Source organism: Humulus lupulus, chromosome 6 (genome assembly GCF_963169125.1).
Source record: "Humulus lupulus chromosome 6, drHumLupu1.1, whole genome shotgun sequence".
Classification (NCBI taxonomy): domain Eukaryota; kingdom Viridiplantae; phylum Streptophyta; class Magnoliopsida; order Rosales; family Cannabaceae; genus Humulus; species Humulus lupulus.
The window spans coordinates 24,331,139-24,355,065 of NC_084798.1; the positions used below are offsets into that span (position 1 = coordinate 24,331,139).

The 23,927-nt window shown below is 41.9% G+C and overlaps 1 protein-coding gene, 1 long non-coding RNA gene and 1 pseudogene across 2 annotated transcripts; all 3 read left to right on the top strand.

Moving 5' to 3' along the window:
- Positions 1 to 1,688: 1,688 nt before the first annotated feature.
- On the top strand, positions 1,689 to 3,506 carry LOC133781925 (uncharacterized). Its single transcript, XR_009870290.1, has 3 exons — positions 1,689 to 1,884; positions 1,973 to 2,480; positions 3,296 to 3,506. It is a non-coding gene; the product is annotated as an uncharacterized LOC133781925 (long non-coding RNA).
- A 4,951-nt stretch (positions 3,507 to 8,457) lies between these two features.
- Positions 8,458 to 8,569, top strand: LOC133787796 (small nucleolar RNA Z247; annotated as a pseudogene).
- A 4,084-nt stretch (positions 8,570 to 12,653) lies between these two features.
- On the top strand, positions 12,654 to 13,683 carry LOC133781926 (protein PELPK1-like). Its single transcript, XM_062221034.1, has one exon. The coding sequence runs from the start codon at positions 12,704 to 12,706 to the stop codon at positions 13,424 to 13,426; it is 723 nt and encodes a 240-aa protein (XP_062077018.1). The 5' UTR covers positions 12,654 to 12,703; the 3' UTR covers positions 13,427 to 13,683.
- The last annotated feature ends 10,244 nt before the right edge of the window (positions 13,684 to 23,927 follow it).

A 23,927-nucleotide genomic window follows, 5' to 3' on the forward strand; every position in this document is an offset into this window, starting at 1 on the left:
GTCCGCTATACTTCCGGCTAGGTCAAGGCTCTGATACCATTTGTAATGCCCCACGTCACTTGGCTACTACCTAGAATGACGACCGGCATTGCAAACCAACACGAATCTTTCCCAGGAAGCGTGCGAGTGAGGACAAAGCTCGCTGCAGATGTGGCCAGATCTTATTCAGAAGGTCAAAGAAAGAGGTCTAGATGTGATTCAAACTTATGTTTTCTGGAATGGGCATGAACCTTTATAGGGCAACGTAATGAACAATTTCCACCTTTTCTGTTTATGTGTGCTTAGATGTTTCTGACCATGCATTCAGATTATAAGTTTTTTTGCAGTATATTTTGAGGGGAACTATGATTTGGTTAAATTTGTCAAGCTGGTTCATCAATCAGGCCTATACGTAAATCTTAGAATTGGTCCTTATGTTTGTGCGGAATGGAATTTCGGGTAATGATGAAGTCGTAACATTTCTTATAAAAAAAGTTCTTTCATTTTTGGAAGTTGCTAAAATGTGAAGCTAACCTTATGTTTTACTTTCATTTTATTCAGAGGTCATTCTCTCTCCCCCTTTCTATTTATTTTATATTCATGGGACCCCACAACTTTAGAACCTGTCCTTAATTATCCCATGTGTGGTCAGGTAGGGCTATCTCATGGTGGTTAAGAATGAAGTTTCAAGTAGTTAAAGAGAGAAAAGACTTTAGATACAGACAAAGACTCTGCAACCCCATCTTCAACATAAAAAATGGACTGATATGACTCTAGTTCCCGCTTATTTTGGTAGTTTTTTTTGGCTTTAGCAAAGTTATTTTTATGAGAAACTATTGAAGTTTATATAATGAAAACAGCATAATAACAGTAATAATCTATTGAAGTTCATAAAGGTACTTACTTTTTTTAGTTGGTAGTGAAAGTCATTTCAATATTTTTATTTGTGGTCAATAAATTAGTTGAAGTGGTATATATATGTGGTTCTTATATATTTTTCTAGAAGTCCTCTTTTTTTTTGTCCCAGTTTCCTTGATTTCTTGAGTCATTGGTGTTTCTAGGATGCTAGTCCATATTGTATATTAACTAGAGAGAAGCTTCAAAATCAAATTCTTGATTTCTGTTTCCCTGATGAGGCTGCCATTATATTTTAACTCCAATGGTTCTAGCTGTGTTTCTCGAAGATTTATTGTGACATTGTTGCTTTTGTTACTCCTTATTTCAGATTTATTTATTTTTTAAATGTTAAGGAACTACACCAAACACTACAAGTACCCAACAACCTTGTTCCATTTTCTTTCATGTCCAATCCTGTTTGATTATCTCTATTAAGATGACTCCTAATCCTAGAGCATAAGATATAAGATAAAACACAAACAAAAATATGAGTTGAACATTGATGTAGGATATTACTGCAAAGAAATGTAGTTTAACTAAAAAAATTCTCAAAACACCCAAAAGGGGTAGCTCAAATGGTCAAGCATGTGGTTTGCTGCCACAAGGTCTGAGGTTCGAGTCCCTACATAGCAATTGCTAAGGTTTCGTGATCCCCAATTATTGTAGAGTTAGGCCCCACCTAGTTTTTTGAAGAAAAAAAAAGTTATACTACATTGCCGTTTCTCTTAATTGTGGTTTTCTTCTCTTTGCTAATAGGATGCAAGCTATAATTTTCTCAAATTGTTGAGAACAAAGGCTTCTTAAGTCTCTCTCACATCTATTTATTTTTCTCCTGTTAGGTTTAATTTGTCTTTTCATGAGTACACTGTGGATGCTGATGGCAAAGATGTTGGGACATATGAAAGCAACAGACTTTGCTTTTCTTCAATATCGAAAGATGCTGTTTTTCTAGACAAGGAACTTGCTGCTAGTGGTTTTAGTAGAAAGGATCAGGAAGACATTGAAAAGGTATGGTGCTATGTCACTTCTTTTTTATTTGTTTTGGTTCCATTTGTGCCTTTAAAGTATCCTTAAATATAAATTCTTTAATTTACAGTTCATCGAAGAAGGTGTAAAGGAGAACAGTGACACTGATGAAGGAACTGGGGATGAGGAATGTGTCTCTGTTATGAATAAACAAAACATCGAATTATATTATACTGGGGATAATGGGATGATATTTGTTGCTTGTCAAAACTCATGTCAAAGTTAGACATTTGTTTGAATTATAATGAAGAAATTTGGAACTCTTTTTCCAAAATTTTGATTGAAATATTAAACAAAAAGTTAGGAAATTTCCATGTTTGTATTTTCTTGATAAGAACTAGAATTTCATTAATGAAAACGAGATAGCATGTTCATCTTTATTTAAACTTTTTTTAATGGCGTTAATTTCAGTTCAATAAATTTGCCTTGAGATATTAGTCTTATTTTATACATCTTTTTTAATTCAGGACGACCAAACAGTAGATTGTGCGGAGGCAGGGGAGCTCAAGGACAAAGAACATGATCACCAAGCAGGTGAAAACATCGTACCTGAAACTGAAGATACAAATGACGATGAGGTCTCTCCTTTTTCTCTCTTTCTGAAATGCATAATCTGATAGATGAGTATTGATTTGAGATTATCCTGGAAATTACTTTATTTTTTAGTTTAGTTATAATTGCCTATCTATAAATTAATTTGATCATCTTTTAGTCTCCAGATGTCATTAAATCTATATGTTTTTGTTGATAGTAAGTATAGCCTTATAATTTGGTACTTGCTGATATGTGGTGTAAATATTACACATGATGAATATGTCTTATCACCTAGGACAAGCGAACTTTTTTGTAGTAATGCATGCAAAATTTTGGGACCTTTCAATATTGAAAAAACATTAAACTCTGTTATTAATTGCTTTTTGGGGATGAAAGGAATTGAAAAGATATGTAGACATACATATAGTGTAATGAGTAAAAGTCGATATATTTTTATCTGATGTATGTGCACTTGTGAGGTCTGGAGCCAAGCGTTGCGGTGCATGTGGTAACCCTCAGTTCAAAAAGTAAGAGAGTAATGATGCGTGCACAAAAAATTACACTATAACATTACACATCTATATGGTAAGTTTTTTCTACTAATCACACATTTATTTCGGATTAGCCTCATTAAGTTAAAAGGACTGGCCACACTTATATGTGTAATATTTTGGTGTAAATTGTGTATTCACATATCATTACTCCCTCCGGAGCTTTTGTTGAGAATCGTTATTCAAGTTCCATAACCATTAACATTCGTTGTGCAATACAAACAAAAAAGAAATATAGTTATGAAACTTGAATATTTCTTCATTATTTACAAAGCTCTTACTGTTTTCTCTGCTTTTTTATTGTTTAGGGGGACGAGTCCGCAGATGAAGATGAGGCAAAACTGGCAAGGAGCTTAAACAGGCAGAGGAAACACGCTATATCAGCAGTGCATAGGGGACGGCGAAAAACTGTCTCCAGAAATTCCTACAAAGACAAGGGTGGTAAGACCACTTACAACTCCAAAATCCATAAACAAATGTGTGTCTGGTAAGAAGAGTGACATTAAGGATGAGATGGCTTCTGTTTTTGCTACAAAAACATTGAGAGTTCAATTTTGACTATAAAATGAGAAAAGCTTTTCAAGTAGAAGAGAGAAACAACTGTATTTGTTTCTATAGATGCGTGCTTTTGAAACAAGCTCAAATTTGACAAAGGTGATAAATTGTTTTACTGGCCATTATGTAAGAAGCTATTAATATAAAAATATACAATTATATAATGTTGGTTAGAAACTAATCAATAGCAGCTGATAAGCATTGGGGCAGACAACATTTTTGGCTTTATTTGTAACGACCCAAATTTGCTAATAAGGCTTAAGGGCCTTGATTAGTGTGCCTGGAGGGCATAATGGGAATTATGCGTGATTTTAGTGATTAAGATGCATGATTATGATTTAAATCATGTTATATGAATATTTGAATATCTGAGATGCATGACTATGTGTATTAGTATGCATATAGGCCCTGATTAGGTTAGAAAGGCATAATCGTAATTTTGGCCATTATGGGCATAACTGTATTGATATATGTGATAATTGTCGAGACCACATTATTATGTAGATATATTTGTGATCTGCGACTCGAGATGATCCTAGTGAGAAAAGTAGCGAAAAAGTCATGGCAAGGATTTATACCCGGCTCGGGGTGAGCTTAGGGGTATAAATGGGAATTTAGTGAGTGTACTGGAGTCTATCTTGACATTGAGAAATATTATTGGTGATTAATTAGGTATCGGGAATTAAGCGGGAAATATTAGAGACACTTGAGAGTTAGCGAGAATTGGGTAAAATGACTAGAATGCCCTTAAGTGGATTAAAGGGTTAGGAATAAAGGGGAGGGCATTAGGGTCATTTGGCTTTCTAAGGATGGAATTACTGAGACTTTATGTTAGTGGGAAGTGTAGAGAAGTGTAGAAGTCTGAAAGAGAGAAAAGAAGAAAAAGGAAGGAAAAAGAAAGGGAGAAAAACAGAGATAGTTTTCTAAGGTCGGTTTAAGCTTCCTTCATCAATTTCTTGAGGATTTCTGGAGCAAAGCTCAGAGGAGAGCTGGGATAGACTCAACATCAAGGATCCTAAGCTAGGGTTGAGGAATTGGCAGAGGTTTAGCAAGAGGTCACTAACACTTGAGGTAAGACTTTAGAGTTCTTCAGTTTCTGTTTCTGGTTCTTGAGCTATGGTGTTTAAGTTGAATTGGATGGAAACTTTAGAGAATTCAGGCCTAAGGCTGAGGAGGAGCAAACCAAGGAAGTCTAGAGGCAACTTGTGGTCGAAATCCCATCAAAGGTATAAATTCTAAGCTCTAACTTTGATGTTCAACTAGTTTCTGCTGAGTTTCATTGTCTAGAAGTGGCTATGGTGAATTTTGAGTTTGGGGATGCATGTGCTTGAGTTCTAGGTATTTGGAGTGCTTGGGATGAGTGGAGTATGGTCATAAGGTTGTTTTTGAGTTTGGGAAAGATTTGGAGGAGTTTTGGTTGAGATTGGTTCGAGGAAATCGCAGGAGGGAAAAACTGGTGTTACCCTGCCTGTGACTAGCGCTACAGCGCTAGCCTTTGGGCACTGTAGCGCTAGGCCAAGCTTGCTGAGGGGATTTTGCTTCTGTTTGTAGCGCTGTAGCGCCCTCCCATGAGCGCTGTAGCGCTACCCTGCCTTCTGAAGAGGATTTTAGGGTTATTTGCAAGGGTTTTTTACCAAGGGTTTGGGGTTTGGTTCCACCACCTTGTTTGGTGGAACTAGGACTTCCCGGGGGCTCGGGATTAGCCCTGAGGCTAGGTTTTGGACTTGAGGATTGATGATGACTTTGGCCTATGATTGTGTTTAGGTGAGCGCTAGGGCTCGAGGGGGATCGTGCTCAAGGAGTCGAGGGATCAAATTTAGTGAATTGAAAGGTAAGAAAACTGCACCCGGTTATATGTTTGTGATGGGACTAAGTGCTCCCGATATTTGTATCGTGTCAATGATGGTATTATGCCATGGGACATGTAAAAGTGGCCTAAGGGTGTCGTCCACTATATTTGCGCACAGGGCACTGCTTGGCCACTGGTAGCCGAGGACAGCTTAATATTCAATGAGCTCGGTTTAAGCGGGCCGGAGTCAGTGGGATAACGGAGGGAGCGGCCTGAGGGCGCTAGCCCTAGTTATCGTTTGTGAACTGTAAATGATATGAGTTGATATGCTTAGTATGTGGAATACTTGATTATATTGAATGGTTATATGGTTGAGATTATGTGATGCAATATGAGATATTGATTTGTCTGTTGATTTCTTATGCTCTGTTGTTGTGTTTTCTTGCTGGGCCTTGGCTCACGGGTGCTACGTGGTGCAGGTAAAGGCAAGGGCAAGCTGGACCAGTCCTAAGTTGGAGGGCTGTGGGGTTGAATGTACATAGCCAGCTGTTCGATCGCCATGGTCGAGGAGTGGATCAGGACAGGGATTACCTAACTGTCTGTTTTTCCTTAATATGGCTTGTTATTGTATCCAAACCTTATGACTTTTGTAAACGGTCCTTAAACTTAATATTTTTGGGATTCCGTGTAAACGGATAATGTTACTTAATGAAAATGCGACTTTTGAGACCAAAACATTTTAACCCTAGTTCCTCTATAGTTTCGATAACACGCTTTTAATTAAATGGCTTGATTAGCAAGTCTAGCACTTTATAAACACACAGTGTAGCGGTCCTGGCTATCCAGGGCGTTACAGTATTAATCATATATTAAGAAAAATATGATTAGTTAACACTTATTGTATATGATATTAAAATAAGGGTAACATGACCAAAACCAAGTTTATGGTTTATTTTATTATTAATTATTGTTAAATTATATGAACAATATGAATATTTGTTATCTTAATATATTATGAATATGGATAATTGTTATTTTAATAAACTAATTTGAATATTTAATATAATATTTTTATTTTTAATATATTTGTTTTCTATTATTTAAATTTTAATTAATAATTTAGATTAATAATTAATTAAAATTTTATTTTATTATTTTTTATAAATAAAATAGTATTAAGGGCGACACTAATAATCAAGTATCAGGGGCGACTAGTGACATATCAGGGGCGACACATCGATTAATATAGATGCCACGTGTAAACATTTGGGGCGACATTTGATGGTATTAGGGGCAACATGTCGCCCCTAATAATCAAGTATTAGGGGCGACTATTGGCGTATCAGGGGCGACATATCGACAAAAGTGATGGAAAATGTTCAAATTTTTAGGGCGACATTTCAACTTTTAGGAGCGACTGATATTTGAATATTAGGGGCGCATTTTATCAGGGGTGACACATCAGGGGCGATTGACACATGCGTCACCCCTAAAACCCATTTTTGTTGTAGCGATTATTTTCTTTCTCATCACTTCCTATATTCTCATTTTCTCTCTCCTTATTTTTTCTATCTCTCTGTTTTTTTCTTGCCTCAGTATCTCTCCACAATTTTTTTTCCTCAAAATTTCTAAAATTACTTTCTCTCTCCTTATTTTTCATAACTTTTTCTTTCACATTATTTATTTTTCTCTTTCTAAATATATTTATTAATTTTTTATTTAAGATTTTATTAAATAAAATAAAACTAATTTTTTTTAGAAATCATTAACTAAACACCTGTTTTTTTTTTAAAACTACAAAAACTATTTTCTGTTCTCATTTCTGAAAACAAAAAACAAAAAACAATGCCAAAAAATTTCTTTCTTAAATCTTGTGGTCATCCCTATGATCTATTATTTTTCACTCTAATATATATAAAGTTGAAAGGTTTGTTTTATAACAATAGTTAATTAACTTTTAAAAACAAATCATAAGGCAACAAAGAACACAATTAGTTCAACTGGCTACATGGATTGACTATATACGTTACCGACTTCCAATTATCCAAAGCTCCCACATAATAACCAGTTATATCATAAAGCTACTAATAATAAAAATTCAGCGTATATACAATAAAAATATCCAAAATGCTATATAATAATAAATAAGATCTTTCTATGAAATAAAAAAATCAGATAGTAATATATAGATATTTCATATATTTACTAGTAAGAAGTTGGTCAACAATGTGTAAAGTATTTTTGTTGAAAAATAAGATATTGATACCCTCAATATTCTCTTTGTGCCTTGCAGTCCATTAGACTATTCTAGAATAATTCTTTTTGTATACGTGTTGCAATCCTAGTTATAAGGAATATTTTTCTGTTATAGATATTTTCATTGTATCTTGTATATAAAAGGCAGGTACTGTACCAATTGTATCATTATCAGAATATTCAATACAGAGATTATACAGAGGACCTTTTGTCTTCCTTTCTGTTTTTATTTTCCCTTTATTTCTTGATTTGGTATTAGCGCTCATGGCATCCACTGGGTCCCAATCCGATTCCTCTGTTAGTCAAGCTCGCCGAGAACACGTTGCTGGTCCGGGCGTCGATGCTCCGCTTCTTCCTCAAGCTCCGCCTGCTGCAGTCCCAGCTCCTGTCGTGCCCATGGTTCAAGCTCCAGTCGCCCCATTGCTTGCTCCGATTACAATCCGCCTCGACCGGGAAAATTACCCATACTGGCGATCCCAAGTGATACCAGCCGTGCGAGCCCACGAGTACGATGGATTTCTCTTTGGCACAAGACCGTGCCCTCCTCAATACCTTGACCCTCCTGCAAATCCGAATCCCCTTCTACCTAGACTGGTAAACCCTCAATTCACTCATTGGATTCGAACTGACCAAGCAATTTTGAGTTGGTTGCTGAACTCTATTTCAGAAGCCATGATGGGTCATGTGCTTCACTGGCAGTTCTCTCGTGATGTGTGGGTTCTTCTTGAGAGTTTGTTCACCACTCAGTCCAGGGCTCGTATACTTCAGCTTCGTTTTCAATTATAATCTCTCAAAAAGGGATCTCTCTCTATCCATGACTATATTCTTAAAATGAAAACCATTGCTGATGGTCTCACTGCTGCAGGTCAAGTTTTCAGTGATGATGATCTAATTTTATATATTCTCGGTGGTCTTGGACCAGAATATGACTCTGTTGTTATCAATCTTACTTCCAGGGGTGATCGTTTAACTTTGTCTGAGGTTCAGTTTCTCCTTCAGAGCCAAGAAATGCGTATTGATCAGCTAAACTCAGCTGTAGCTAACATGGATCTAACTGCTCCTTCCGCTCACTTTGCTGCTCGAAACAGAAAGCCCTTTCCTCCCAATAACTCTGGTGGTGGAAGAACTTTTCCTTCTCGAGGCCGTGGTCGAGGAAATCAAGGGCGTGTGGTGTGTCAACTTTACAACAAATCTGGTCACCCTGCTGCAAAGTGTTATCACAGATTTGATATAGCCTTCACTCCATCCAGCAGCAACTATAACCAGCAGTCTAACCAGCACCAGTCATCTGGCCAAACTGGCAACTCTCACCAACAGGCCTTTGTCACAAACTCAAGCCAGCCAACTACCTCTGATGACACCAATTGGTACCTGGACAGTGGTGCTACCAATCATGTTACTGATAATGCTGGTAATATTCAAACTCCCACTGAGTATCATGGTAAGACCAATTTGACTGTCGGTAATGGTCAATCCCTTCTTATTTCCCATGTTGGTCATTCAGTCTTCAAAACACATCATCCTTCCAAACCTGTGCACTTAAATAAAATTCTTTGTGTACCTTCTATCACTAAAAATTTGTTAAGTGTGTCTCAACTTACCAAAGATAATCATGCTTATGCTAAATTTTATCCTCATTCGTGTTTTGAAGGACATGGATACGAAGAAGGTTCTTCTTCAAGGGAAGGTTAACAATGGCCTCTATCAACTCACAACGCCACTGACAGGTTCCGCAAGCAGCAGTTCAACGTGTCTTCCTGCCTTTACTTCAAATAATCGTCATCTGTCCAGTCTAGAGTCATCTTGTTTTACTATTTCACCTAATGAGTCTGAGTTATGGCATCTTAGGTTAGGCCATCCCTCTATTAATGTACTTAAACATGTTCTAATCAATGAGAAAAAGTATTTTTCATCTAAATTACACTTCTGTTCAAGTTGTCAATTAGGCAAAGCTCACCATAAATCTTATCCTTCAACAGTTAAGGAATCAAAACATGCCTTAGATTTAGTGCATTCTGATATATGGGGACCGGCTCCTATAATGTCTAGACATGGGTATAGATACTATATACATTTTCTTGATGATTTTAGCAGGTATACATGGATTTTCCCTTTGAAAACCAAAGATCAAGCACTTTCCACATTTAAACTTTTCAAAACCCAGGTTGAAAGACAACTTAATACCACAATCAAAGCTGTACAAACAGATTGGGGGGGGGGGGGGGGGTGAGTATAGAAATTTTGAACCTTATCTTCAAAATTTAGGCATCAAATTTAGACATCCTTGTCCCCACACGCACCAACAAAATGGTAGAGTCGAACGAAAACACCGTCACATAGTTGAAACCGACCTCACTCTTCTTGCTCACTCTAGTATGCCTGCACGATTTTGGTGGGAAGCCTTTCAAACAGCCACCTTTCTCATTAATCATTTAGCCACTCCCATTCTTAACTATAAATGTCCTATTCAAAAGCTTTTTGGTCTCACCCCGAACTATAAATTTCTCAAAGCCTTTGGATGTGCCTGCTATCCATACCTTCGCCCATACAACTCAAATAAACTTCAATTTCGTTCAGCTAAATGTGTTTTTATTGGTTATATTCCTAGTCATAAAGGATACATGTGCCTTCATTCATCAGGTCGTGTTTACATAGCTCGTAGTGTGTCATTTGATGAGTTTGATTTTCCTTTTGCTCATGGTTTTACTTATACTACTACTTGTACTGATTCACCCATTAGTTCTTCTCAATATCCTCAATGGCTACCATATATTCCTACTGTCACTTCTGAACCTGTTTCTGGTACTGAGGAGGTTGATACAAGTCATTCTTCTCCTTCCCTTCAGGCAGAATCTTCCTCGCTTTCTCCTGTCACTTCACAACAGTCGGTCACTCCTTCTCATTCAGGTAAATCTTCTTCTTATGCCACTATCCCTCTTCTTACCGATTCACCTTTATCTCCATATACAGCACCATCTTCTCCACAGGTATTACCACCTCCTGCTCCTGTTCAGAAACCCTCTCATCCTATGATAACTCGGGCCAAAGCTGGTATACATAAACCACGAATTTTTCATGCTTTCTGTCCTTCTCCACTTGCCTTATTGACTGAATGTGAACCAGAAAATGCTATTCAAGCACTAAAAATTCCCAAATGGAAAGCAGCCATGGATTCAGAATTCTTTGCTCTTCAAAAAAACAAGACGTGGATCCTTGTTCCTCGTACTCCTGACATGAGCATTGTGGATAATCGATGGGTGTTTCGTGTTAAGAAAAATAGAGATGGAACTATTCAGCGCTATAAGGCTCGTCTTGTGGCAAAAGGATTTCAGCAAACACCCGGTGTTGATTTCATTGAGACATTCAACCCTGTCGTTAAAAGTTCCACTATTCGTCTCATTCTTGCTCTTGCAGCTTCTCAAGATTGGGATATTCAGCAAGTTGACATTGACAATGCCTTTCTCAACGGCACACTTAATGAAACTGTTTATATGTTTCAACAAACTGGGTACACTCATCCAAAGTTTCCTAATCATGTTTGTAAACTAAATAAAGCTTTATATGGACTTCGACAGGCGCCCCGTGCATGGTTTGACAGGCTGAAAAGTGTTCTGCTCTCTCTCAATTTTATTAATTCAGTCTCTGATTCATCGCTGTTCTACTACAAAAAAGATGGTGCTGAGCTTTATCTCCTTGTTTATGTCGATGATATTCTCTTGACCGGCAATAATCACTCTCATGTTCGCAAAATTATTTCACAGCTTCAACAGTTCTTTTCGTTGAAGTCTCTTGGTTCTGTAACTTATTTCCTTGGCTTTGAAATCACTCGGGGACCATATGGTATTCACCTCTCTCAAGGCAAATACACGACTGATTTACTCGCCCGAAACAAGATGCTCACATGCAAACCAAGTCCGACTCCCATCTCTCAAGATGAGAAACTTAGTATTGATGACAGCCATGTTTTTGATCAGCCTACCTTTTTTAGAAGCGTCATGGGAGGCCTTCAATACCTCACCCTAAGTAGACCTGATATAGCCTTCACTGTGAATAAACTAAGTCAGTTTATGCATAGTCCCACCAATCATCATTGGGCTGTGTGTAAGCGTTTACTTAGATATCTTAAAGGAACAATTGGCCAGGGAATTATCTTCAAACCCTCCAAGCAATGGACAGTTGAATGTTTCAGCGATGCCGATTGGGCCGGCTCAATTGATGATAGAAAATCCACCACCGGCTACTGTGTTTACTTGGGAGGTAATCTGATTACTTGGAGTTCTAAGAAGCAAAAGGCTGTTGCAAGGTCTTCTACCGAGGCCGAATATAGAGCACTGTCTCAAACAGCTACTGAAGTAGCTTGGCTGTTTTCATTGTTCAAAGAACTTGGACTAAAGCACAAAATGCCTGCTGTGATTTGGTGCGATAATGCAGGTGCAAAACAGCTTTCCTCTAATCCTGTTTTTCATAGTCGAACCAAACATATTGAGGTCGATGTTCATTACATTCGTGATCTCATCAAGCAAGGATTGCTAGAGGTCAGACATATTCCCACTACCGAGCAAACTGCCGATATTTTTACAAAGGTTGTTTCTATAAATCAGTTTCAATACCTGAAGAGCAAGCTTGCTGTTATTTCAGCACCATAGTCAAGCTTGAGAGAGCATGTTGAAAAATAAGATATTGATACCCTGAATATTCTCTTTGTGCCTTGCTGTCCATTAGACTATTCTAGAATAATTCTTTTTGTATACGTGTTGCAATCCTAGTTATAAGGAATATTTTTCTGTTATAGATATTTTCATTGTATCTTGTATATAAAAGGCAGGTACAGTACCAATTGTATCATTATCAGAATATTAAACACAGAGATTATACAGAGGACCTTTTGTCTTCCTTTCTGTTTTTATTTTCCCTTTATTTCTTGATTATTTTCGACACCAATACTTACCTTTCGAGACTTTAACTCCACTCTGCGCGTTCCATTACCTATAAAAACCTATAGAAATAATGATTTTAATCACAAACAAGTTCTCTTTATCTCAGAAGTTGATCATCATCAATTTTCATCCTTCTTCATAACTAATTCCATTTTTTTCTTATTTTGCACGAAATTACCATGGCTTATAAAGGGCTCCCAAACTTTGTGTTACCATTTATGGTTCTCACTTATTCTTTCTTTATCAGCAGCACAATAGTGGTTGAGGCCCGGCAGTTGCTAGACTCTACTTCAAGCTTTCCAAAGGTTCCTCAGCTTCCAAAACCTGAACTTCCTAAATTGCCTGCGCTGCCAAAGTTTGAAATTCCTAAGGTTCCTGAAGCCCCTAAATTGCCCGAGACACCTCATGAGTTGCCAAAGCCTGAAATTTCTAAGCTTCCTGAAGTGCCAAAACCCAAAGCCCCAAAGCTGCCTGAGACGCCTCATGAGCTTCCAAAGCCTGAAATTCCAAAGGTTCCTGAAATGCCAAAACCAGAAGTCCCAAAGTTTCCCGTACTCCCTAAAGTTCCTGAACTACCGAAGCCTGAACTTCCTAAGTTGCATGGACCGACTCATGGTAATCTACCTAAAGCACCTGAAGTATCTCCACAACAGTTGCCTAAGCTTGAAGCCCCTAAGGTACCTGAATTGCCAAAATTTGTAGCTCCTAAAGTGCCAGAATTGCCAAAACTCGAAGCTCCTAAGTTGCCTATATTGCCCCATGAACTATCTAAGCACGAGCTACCAAAATTACCTGAACTCCATCATGAGCTGCCTAAGCCCGTATTGCCAACCATTCCAGAAATCCCTAAACACAACTCCATTCCAACCCTCAGTAATCCACCTGAGACCACTAAGCCTTAAACATTTTATGCAGTGCTGCTTTCTGGTGCTGATATGTATACAGGTATATAGATCATCACATCATATTTTTCAATACATCTACGGTTACGGATGGCTGGATTTAAGCTTCGCAATACGTGTGTGTCGTTTTCTTATTATGCAACTCTAGCTAGCTATAGGACTATGATGTCCTTTCATACATAATTACTATTTATTATCAATGATGTATACTTCTGATTGATCAATTAATATTGGAAGTTTCTATTGGTTCCATTCAATTATAGTTTGTATTAACTTTTTGCTTACATTTATATATATATTATAAACTATATATATGACACTTATAATATTCATGCGAATTTAATATTCCCACTAACAGTACTGTACAAGTTATACCTTTAATATCTTAATAAATAGGTTTATAAAAATTAATTAGATCACACAATAAACTATAATAATTTTTTATCATGTGAAAAAATTAATAAAACTGGTACGTATTATACTAATAAATCGTCTCTAGTTAATTAGTACAAGTTTACTGTTATATATTTGTCCAAAGTTCCCTTGATATAAAGGTAAGCATAATATCTATATATAGTCTTTTACATTGATCAACGTCCTATCTATCAGACATGGTGTTTTTTTTATCTGTTTCTTTGTCTAATACAGGATATGATACATGAAGTTTTAATACAATCATATTTCACATTCTCTTACTCGCCTAGATATATTTACAAATTATATTGTTTCGTGCTTGATCTGTAATATGTGCTATACGTACTCATACTAGTAACTTTATTATAATTACTCATATTATTACAAAAAAAAAATAGATAACCAATTTGCCAAAGTTAATTTTCAAATATCATTTTATGTATACAAGTTCCAACTGAAGGCGTTGTTAAAAGAATACAGAGATGAAGAATAGAATTCAACATATAATGCCTAGAAAAGTCAATATAGAGGACAGAACTTGGTTTGAATTACTGTAAATAGCTGGTTTTATCATGCCTTGTTGATAAAAGGTGTTGGATAGGTGTTAATTTGGTTGGTTTGGTTAATACATGATTCTGATTTACAGAAAGAAATATTACAAAAATAGTTTTTATAAAAAATACTTGTTTTAATTTGTAAAAACACTATTTTAAAATTTTAGTATGATATACATAGTTGTATATATTTATAAATTTTAATTAATGGACTCCTTTTGTTTTTATCAGATTTAATTGAACACATAATAAAGTTAGAAATTAATTATTTAGCATTTCATAAATCAGAAGATTTTGATTTTGAGACTGCTAAAGGTGAAAATTTATCATTTAATTTTTACAATTACAAATTCTTAAATTTTAAGGATAAAATTAAAAATAATTTTGTCATGTCATCATAACTGTACGCCATGATTTCCCACGGGCTATTAGTGAGCTGAGATATGACCTAATTATATTAGCCACGTGGATACCACATGACCGGAGCTGCTGTCGTCAGGTCCTACCTCTTTAGCTCGAGGTAACCAAAGGCTCACCAAGATTATTTAAGGGCCGAGTCAGGAAAATAAAGACCGCAGGTCAGGAAGGTGTCCAGCTCGGGGCACGAGCTGGAGGTGGAAGCCGTGACTCCTTATAAAGTCTACCACGCAATGTAAATGTGCATATATCAGACATTACGTGTCTGATATATCCCTGAATTATCGGATACGCAGCATGAACGTGCGTATTCAGGCACCCACGACTGGGTTGGGCCATGCGGCCCATTATCCCCCTTACCTGTTGATTAGACCATACTTCATTTGTCAGGTTTTAGGAATTAATCATGAATGTCACAGAAGTGACATGATGTGTAAGAAGGTCACGTGATGACCCCCCTTACCAACTCCCAGGTGCCCTCTCCTATAAATATGGAGACCCTGGGAGTTGCAAAGGGTTGGATTCCATTACATAACAAAATACCTTGTAAAAAAATACCAGAAATATAGCACTAATATTGGCTAGTGGAGTAAAAGGATTTTAACCTTTGAACCACCTAAAAATGTAGTTGTGTCATCAGTCCATTTTAAGATCATTTATGTGTTTCGGTTCATTATTAAGCACTAATCTCTTTCTCTTATTTTCTTAATTACCTGTTGGCGAAGAACCGCGTCAACAGTTTGGTGCTTTCATTGAGAGCTAGTCAGATTGGTGCTATCGCAAACATCCAACTATGGTGACCACTCGATCAAGACACGGTAACGAGGCGGAACAACATGATGGGCCAGAGGCTCATCATGCCGCCATCTTCGGTGAGCGAAACCTTGAAGTTCAGCAGCGGCCGGGAAAGCAGTCAGTAGGCCAGGATGACACTGGAAGTTCGGCACCCCGGCCACCTAATCCAAACCCGGACTTTTACACGGCAGTAGAGATGGAGAATGCTCAGCTGAGGAGTCAACTGGCGAAAGCTAATCAGCAGATTAAGGAGGTGTTGGCCCGACTACCCCCTCTTACAACTGACGCTAACGTCGGAAAGAGGCAAGGCGAGACTCGTAAGTCCCGCTGGGGTAATCGGTCCAGGCCTAGCCGCTCGATCAGACCTCCGACGTCCAACTCTACTCCCTCATCGCACCGCCGAGAAGCAAACTTCGAAGAAATACCCAGAGCCGAACAACAGTATAGCCGCTCGGTCCAAACTTCAACTCCCAGCTCACTGTCAGCCTCGAGCGCGCCCAGGAGGGCTCGAGGGGATTCTAGAAAGAGATCCGGGGAGGGCTCACAGCACCATCCAGTCTCGGCCAGCCGTCCTGCGCCTCGTCCAGGTCGCCAGGCGCAAGGTCCGCAAGTTGGCAGGGCCGAAAGGCCTCCACCTAACCTGATCCGCCCTGATGGAACCAGGATTGCATCCCCGGTCAGACATCCTCCGTCACCAATAAGATATCTGTCTCCTCCTCAGCCTATTCGAGATATTCTAGCTTATGGAAGCAGCAGGAGAAACCCGCCATCTGCAGGACCTTCCCATCGTAGCAGGGCGCCCAGAGGAAGCCCGGATCCTCACCCCCAGAGGCGGGCTCCGAGCTTCTCTAACGGGAGCTACTGGATCGGAAGTCGCCGGAGTGACCTTTCTGGCGGAGACCTGCGTCAACGCCTAAGCTCGCCGCAAAGTCCTCAAGCCACCCCGAGGGGCGACCTACGAGATCGCCTTAACTCTCACAGGGGGGACCCGGTAAAAGGTGGCAGCTATGCTTGCTCAGGGGGAGACCTGTCCGAGGTAGGTAACGGCAAGAATGTCCCAAATAACCTATCTCAAGATAGGAGGGGCAATAACCCAACAAACGTATACAACGGATCTGGAGCTGTTGAACAGCCCCGAAATAACCAAGGAGATCAGGACAAAACCCTTGAGCGCCTGGCTCAGATGGAGGAGCTGATGAGGAAGCTCCTGTCAGAGAAAGAAAAAGACGAATATGATTCAGGGGACGAGCTTGAGCTCTTCGCCCCCAGCATAGCAGCAACGGCATACCCGCCCGGTTTCCGTATGCCGCACCTGTCCAAATTCAACGGAGACGGAGATCCGTCGGATCATCTGGGTATGTTCAATACCCTGATGATGGCCCACAACATTGGCCCCGAGCTGAGGTGTCTGATATTTCCCTCCACACTGACTGGGTCAGCCAGACAGTGGTTCAAACAAAGCAAGAAGCAATTAATCAACTCCTGGAAAACTTTCTCTGCTAACTTCAAAAGGGCATTTCGAGCCTCCCAGGCTGCCCGCGTCAAGGCCGACTCCCTGGCTAACGTGAGGCAACAACCCGACGAGCCTCTGAAGGCTTACCTGAGTAGGTTCACGAATGTCGCCACTCAGGCTAGGGATGCAGATGACAGCTCCAAGCTCATGGCTTTGAGGACTGGAATCCTTGTCAGAGGGGGACTCTGGAATGAAATACAAAGGAAGGGAGTCAGCTCAGTAAAGGAATTCCTAAATAGGGCCCAAAGGTGGATCAACTTGGAGGAGGCCCAAGCCTCAGCTACAGGAACCAGCCAGGTCCCTGAGTAGCCCACTGGAGTGGGAACGGAGATCGTGACAGCGACCCAGAACGTTACATAGAATAACTAGTTCGGTGGAGGCAAGAGAAAGGGGAACGACGAAGGCAACAAGCACGGCCCAAAGAAGAATAAATCCGTAGAAAAATTTAAGCCGGTCTACACGACTTATACAGAGCTCACCCACTCTAGGGAGAACATCTTCCTAGCAAACTCTGCTCACCTCCCCTGGAAGAAGCCGGAGCCGTTAAAGCACCAGAAGGGGAAGAGAGACACCTCCAAGTTTTGCCGTTTCCACAACGACGTTGGCCACAATACCAATGATTGTAGACACTTGAAAGATGAGATCGAGACTCCCATCAGAGCTGGCCCCTTGGCTCAGTATGCGCGGAACAGGGTTCCAACAAGCCGACCTGCTCCAGAAGTCCCGGTCAGTTAGCCCGGGTCTCGGTTAGATCAAGATGTCCCTCCTCCAGTGATAGGAGGAGAGATATCCACAATCTCGGTAGGTCCGCATTTGACTGGCACGAGCAGGGGTGCCCAAAAACGGTATGTAAACGAACTCAAGGCTCATAATGGAGTAGAGTTCGTCCCCGAGCAGCCTCTGCCAAAGCAGCAGCGATTGGAAAGGCAACCAATCATTTTTACTGAAGAAGATGCTAGCCACGTCCAGTTCCCTCATAACGACCCTCTGGTCGTAGCAGTGCAGCTCGCTAATCAGAGGGTTAGGAGAGTGCTGATCGATAATGGGAGCTCGGTAAACCTTCTATTCCGGTCCAAGCTGGAGAAGATGGGTTTGACTATCGCCGAGCTGAAGGCGACCTCCATGATGCTGTATGGTTTTTCGGGAGAAGGATTAGCGGCTATAGGGACTATCGAGCTGGTGATCACCTTAGGAGAGGGACCTCGGACAGTCTCAAAACTCCTCGAGTTCGTGGTCATCGACTGCCCCGCTGCATACAATGTCATTTTGGGCCGACCTACACTTATAGCTTTTGAAGCCATCACCTCTGTTCGCCACCTCGCGCTGAAATTCCCTTCTTCCACAGGGATATGCACGGTCCGTGGCGATCAGCTTGCTACTAGGGAATGCTACAGCATTTCCATGAAGGGAAAATCAAAACTCGGGCAGCTAACGATGGTCATCCAAGATGGAGGAGAGGAATCTCAGGAGCCTTTGACTAATCCTGAGATTGAAAAACCTTAGAGCACCGAGGGGGAAAGTATCATCCTAAGTGAGGATATTGACCCTCGAATAGGCGAGGAAAAGTCCGAGCTCCAAGCTATTGAAGAGTTCGAGGAAGTAAACATCAATCCACAAAATCCTTCACAGATGGTCAAGCTTGGGAAAAACCTCTGTGGCAAGAGGAAGGCGGAGCTAATCAAATTTCTGCAGGATAACCTGGATGTGTTTGCATGGTCACACAAGGACATGGTGGGAATCAGTCCGAATGTCATCATGCACACCCTTCATTTGGATAAGAGCGTTCCAGCAAAGTCCCAGAAGTGGAGGTGCCTGGGAACAACTCGGGCTGAGGCCTTAGAAGAAGAAGTAGCCCGGCTCAAGAAATGTGGCTTTATCCATGAAGCCAAGTTTCCAGTTTGGGTCGCCAACCCCGTGCTGGTCCCGAAGCCCAACGGGAAATGGCGGATCTGCATCGACTTCTCCGACCTGAATAAAGCCTGCCCCAAAGATTGTTTTCCCTTGCCAAGGATCGACCAATTGGTGGATGCCACAGCGGGGCACGAGCTCATGTCCTTTATGGACGCGTACTCAGGCTATAATCAGATCGCCATGAACCCGGTGGACCAGGAGCACACCAGCTTCATGACCCCAACTAACGTCTATTGTTACAAGGACATGTCGTTCGAACTGAAAAACGCCGGTGCTACATACCAGAGATTAGTGAAAAGAATGTTTGCCAACCAGATCGGGAAGAGCATGGAAGTGTATGTTGATGACATGCTGGTCAAATCAAGGACTGCCGATAACCATGTCTCTGACCTGGAAGAATGCTTCAAGGTGCTAAGAGAATACGGCATGAGGCTTAACCCTCAGAAGTGCACTTTCGGGGTCCCGTCTGGAAAATTCCTGGGTTTCATTGTCAACACTAGAGGAATCGAGGCGAGTCCCGATAAGATCAGGTCATTGCTCGAGCTTCCCTCACCCAGGTCGCGTAAAGACGTCCAAGGCCTGACAGGAAGGGTGGTAGCCCTAAATAGGTTTATTTCAAAATCCACCGACAAGTGCCTGCCATTCTACAACCTGCTCTGAGGAAATAAGAAGTTCGAGTGGACCAAGGAGTGCGAGGGTGCTTTCCTCGACCTGAAGGCACATCTGGCCGAGCCGCCGGTACTGTCCAAACCAAAGGCAGGAGAGCCCATTTTCCTCTACCTAGCTGTCACAGAGGATGCAGCTAGTGCCGTATTGGTCCGTGAAGAAGACCGGGTTCAGAAACCGGTCTACTACATCAGCAAGAGACTTCTCGGGGCCGAATCCCGATACCCGTTGATGGAAAAATTGGCCTTCTGTCTTATCACGGCCTCCTGAAAGCTCAGGCCATATTTCCAGTCCCACTCAATACACGCCATGACCGATCAGCCTTTAAGGCAGGTTTTGCAAAAGCTTGAAGCATCGGGACGCCTGTTAAAGTGGGCTATCGAACTCAGTCAGTTCGAAATTTTGTACACTCCCCGAACTGCCATAATGAGTCAAGCCCTGGCCGATTTTGTGGCAGAGTGCACAGGATTCAGGGAGGTTCCTGTGGAGGAGTCACCCCAGGTTACCTCGCCCTAGGCGTCATGGAAGATCTTCATGGATGGCTCATCTAATGAGAATGGGTCCGGGGCTGGAATCATTTTGATATCCCCTGAAGGGCATAGATTCCACTCGGCGTTGAGAGTCAGATTCAAGGCCTCCAACAACGAGGCCGAATACGAAGCTTTGCTGGCCGGACTAAGGGTAGCCCAGGAGCTGAAGGCCAGTTCCGTTCAGTGCTTCAGCGATTCCCATCTTGTGGTAAACCAGGTGCTAGGTGAATATCAAGCACGAGGAGCCAGGATGGCTGCTTACCTGTCCAAGGTAAAATTCGAGCTGTCCGCATTTGAACGAGGCTCAATCGAGCAGATAACTCGAGAGCAGAACGCTAACGCAGACGCCCTCACCAAGCTCTCTACCTCCGGGGAGACGGAGACGCTGGGGTTAGTATCGTTGGAATTCCTAGAGAAACCAAGTATAGAAGAGGTCGGGGCGGAGGTCGAAATGATCGACGCCAGACCGACCTGGATGACCCCCAGCCTCGAGTACCTTACCGAAGGAAAGTTACCCGAGGGGCGTAATGACGCACGGCGGGTACTGTACCGAGCCCCAAGGTATACGGTGATAGATGGGATGTTGTACCGACGTGGGCATTCCCTACCCCTCTTGCGATGTGTTCTGCCAGGTGAGGCGAAGGCCATCATGCAGGAAGTGCACGAGGGTTTTTGCGTGGATCACGCTGGGGGCAAAGCTTGGCCCTAAAATTCTTAAGGCAAGGGTATTACTGGCCCACTCTATCAAAGGACTCAGTCTCGTATGTCAAGAAATGCGACAAGTGCCAGCGATTCGCCACAGTTGCCTGAGCTCCCCCAGTCGAGCTGAAGATGATCTCCTCCCCATGGCCATTTGCAGTCTGGGGAATCGACTTGGTTGGCGCCCTCCCTACTGGAAAGGGCGGGGTCCACTACGCTGTGGTGGCTATCGACTACTTCACAAAGTGGGATGAGGCAGAGCCTTTGGCAACGATCACCTCCAAGAAAGTCCTCGACTTCGTAGTCAAGAGCATTATCTGCCGGTTCGGGCTGCCGAAGAAAATCGTATCCGATAATGGGACCCAGTTCGACAGCGACCTCTTCACCGAATTTTGTGAAAGGTACGGCATCATGAAAAGCTTCTCCTCCATGGCCTATCCTCAGGCGAACTGCCAGGTCGAGGCTGTCAATAAGACGCTAAAGGCGAGCCTTAAGAAGAGGCTGGGCGAAGCCAAAGGGGTCTAGCCAGAACAGCTCCCTCAGGTACTGTGGGCATACCGGACCTCGCATCGGACCTCTACGGGGCATACTCCTTTCTCCCTGGCTTTAGGGAGCGAGGCAGTCCTTCCTGTTGAGTTAAAGGTATATTCTCATAGAGTCCAGGCATATGACCAGGATCGCAATCATGAACTACTTTGCTCATCCCTCGACTTGATTGATGAAAGGCGAGAAGAGTCACAACTCCAGCTCGCACATTACCAGCAAAAAATTACGCGTTACTTCAACTCAAAAGTCCGAAAATGCTCTTTCGGCATTGGCGACCTGGTCCTCAGGAGAGTCTTCTTAGCCAGAAAGGATCCCAAAGATGGAGTACTGGGACTGAACTGGGAAGGGCCTTATCAAATAGCCGAGTTCATAAAGGAAGGAACCTACAAGTTAGCCCGGCTTAATGGAGAAGCAGTCCCACAAGCTTGGAACGCCATCCACTTGAAGAAGTATTATCAGTGACACCCTTGTAAGGCTTACTCAGAAAGGCCATTTCTTATGTATTAAGCAATGAGAATTAAATCTTCTTTCATTATTGTGTATATTTGCGAATGTAATCTCAAGTAACCACGAAAGACCCTTTCCTAATTACTTGGGGGGGCATATGGTACCTGGCTAATATAACCAGGTCACCTTAAATACTTACAAGTTGATTCAAATCGATTGCTCGATGTTTTTCTTAAAAAACACGACATATTGATAAAGGATTAACACAAACTAAGCCCTATCCAGGATATAACCAGGTCTGAAAACTTAGAAGTTGATTCAAATTGATTAATCAGTGTTTTTCTTAAAAAGCACAAGATATTAGTCAAAGAATTAACGCGAACTAAGTTTTCAAAATAATGTCTTAGAAATAACTAGGTCCTAAAACTTAGAAGTTGATTCAAATTGATTAATCAGTGTTTTTCTTAAAAAGCACAAGATATTAGTCAAAGAATTACCGCGAACTAAGTTTTCAAAATAACGTCTTGGACATAACCAGGTCCTAAAACTTAGAAGTTGATTCAAATTGATTAATCAGTGTTTTTCTTAAAAAGCACAAGATATTAGTCAAAGAATTAACGTGAACTAAGTTTTTAAAGCGAGGTCCGGGATTCAACCAGGATTTGTCTTAAAAATTGGATCAAGATTGGTTAATATGTTTTTCCCAGAAAAATATAAGAGCATCAATCATGGAAAAAAACAAACTAAGGTGCATAGAATCAAATATTGACTAAAACCAATTGTCTCGAGGTGAAAAAACCTCATACAAAGTTACAAAATATATATATATGTAAAAAGAAAATGAAAGGCCCTAGGCTCCACCGGGCTGCTCCGTTGAGGTCACCGTCTCGCCCTTCTGCTCGGCCATTGTGGAGGCCTCCCCAGTCTCAGAAGGTGCCTCTTGCTGGAGGCGAGCTTTGAACCCTTCCCGGAAGTCCTCCCAGTCCGCTCCTAAAAAGGAGAAGTCGTCGTCCGAGTTGAAGACCCAACAATGGTAGAGCATGTCCTCCATGGCGGAGCTGGAAGTTGCCTTCTCCGTTGCTAGGGAGGCCTTAGCCTCCTCGGCTCCAGTCTTCGCAGAGTCTAACTCGGCCATCACGGCAACAAGGGCGGCCTTGGTAGCCTCGACCTCTTAAAGCTTAGGACGGGCTGCATCCAGCTCAGCCCGCACGGTCGCCAGGCATCCTTGGCCTCTTTTTCCTGCTGTTGGGCCGCCTGCAGGGAGGCCAAGGTCATTTGATGGGCGGCCAAAACTACCTGGTGCTCGCCCCTCATGTCCTCGAGCCGAGCCTTAGACCTGGATATGCTCCAGTGAAGAGCCAGAGCGCCCTACAAAACAAAGAGGCAACTGCCTTAGAAAAAAAAGAGAGACAAGGCAAAGCATGGTAACCAAAGTATAAAAGAGCAAAGCCAGCTTACCGTTAGAGCCATTCCCAGTGAAGACTCCATCACACTCTCCGGGCTCCTTGTCTCGATTGCCCGCAGGTCCCTTTCAGTGGCCCCGTAGTAGTGGTCGACGGTGTAGGTCGCCGTCTCGTACACCGTCCCCCGAAAGACGTCAAGAATTTTCTCCAAGGCCTGGGGGTCCACCGGAATGCGCACCTCGGTGGAGGCAGCTGCCAAAGTCCCAGGCTCCATCTCCACATCCCGAACGAAGGCGGGTGCTCGTGGAGGGGGCGGGGGCGGGGGCGGGGGCATCTTCTCCATTGCTGCAGGAGGTGGAGGTACCTTGGCCTGGGCAGCTGGGGTCTGGTCTTTCCCCTTTGCATGAGACTTGGTTGGTGTCCCAGCGGCCTTCTTTGCCACCCGGAGCTTCTTCACCATGGGCCCGGAGGTCTCGGCGGAGGAGTTCCCTTCGGTGAACCTAGCTCTCAAATCCTTGTTCCCGGGCTGAGACATCTCTTCTGGCAAAACAAAGACAACATTAGTATACAAGTTAGCATTTATGGAAGAACAACAAGGATAAGGAG

What these genes read in the sequence shown, in the direction of transcription:
- LOC133781926 (XM_062221034.1), top strand. Translation starts at nt 12,704, where the DNA reads ATGGCTTATAAAGGGCTCCCAAACTTTGTGTTACCATTTATGGTTCTC.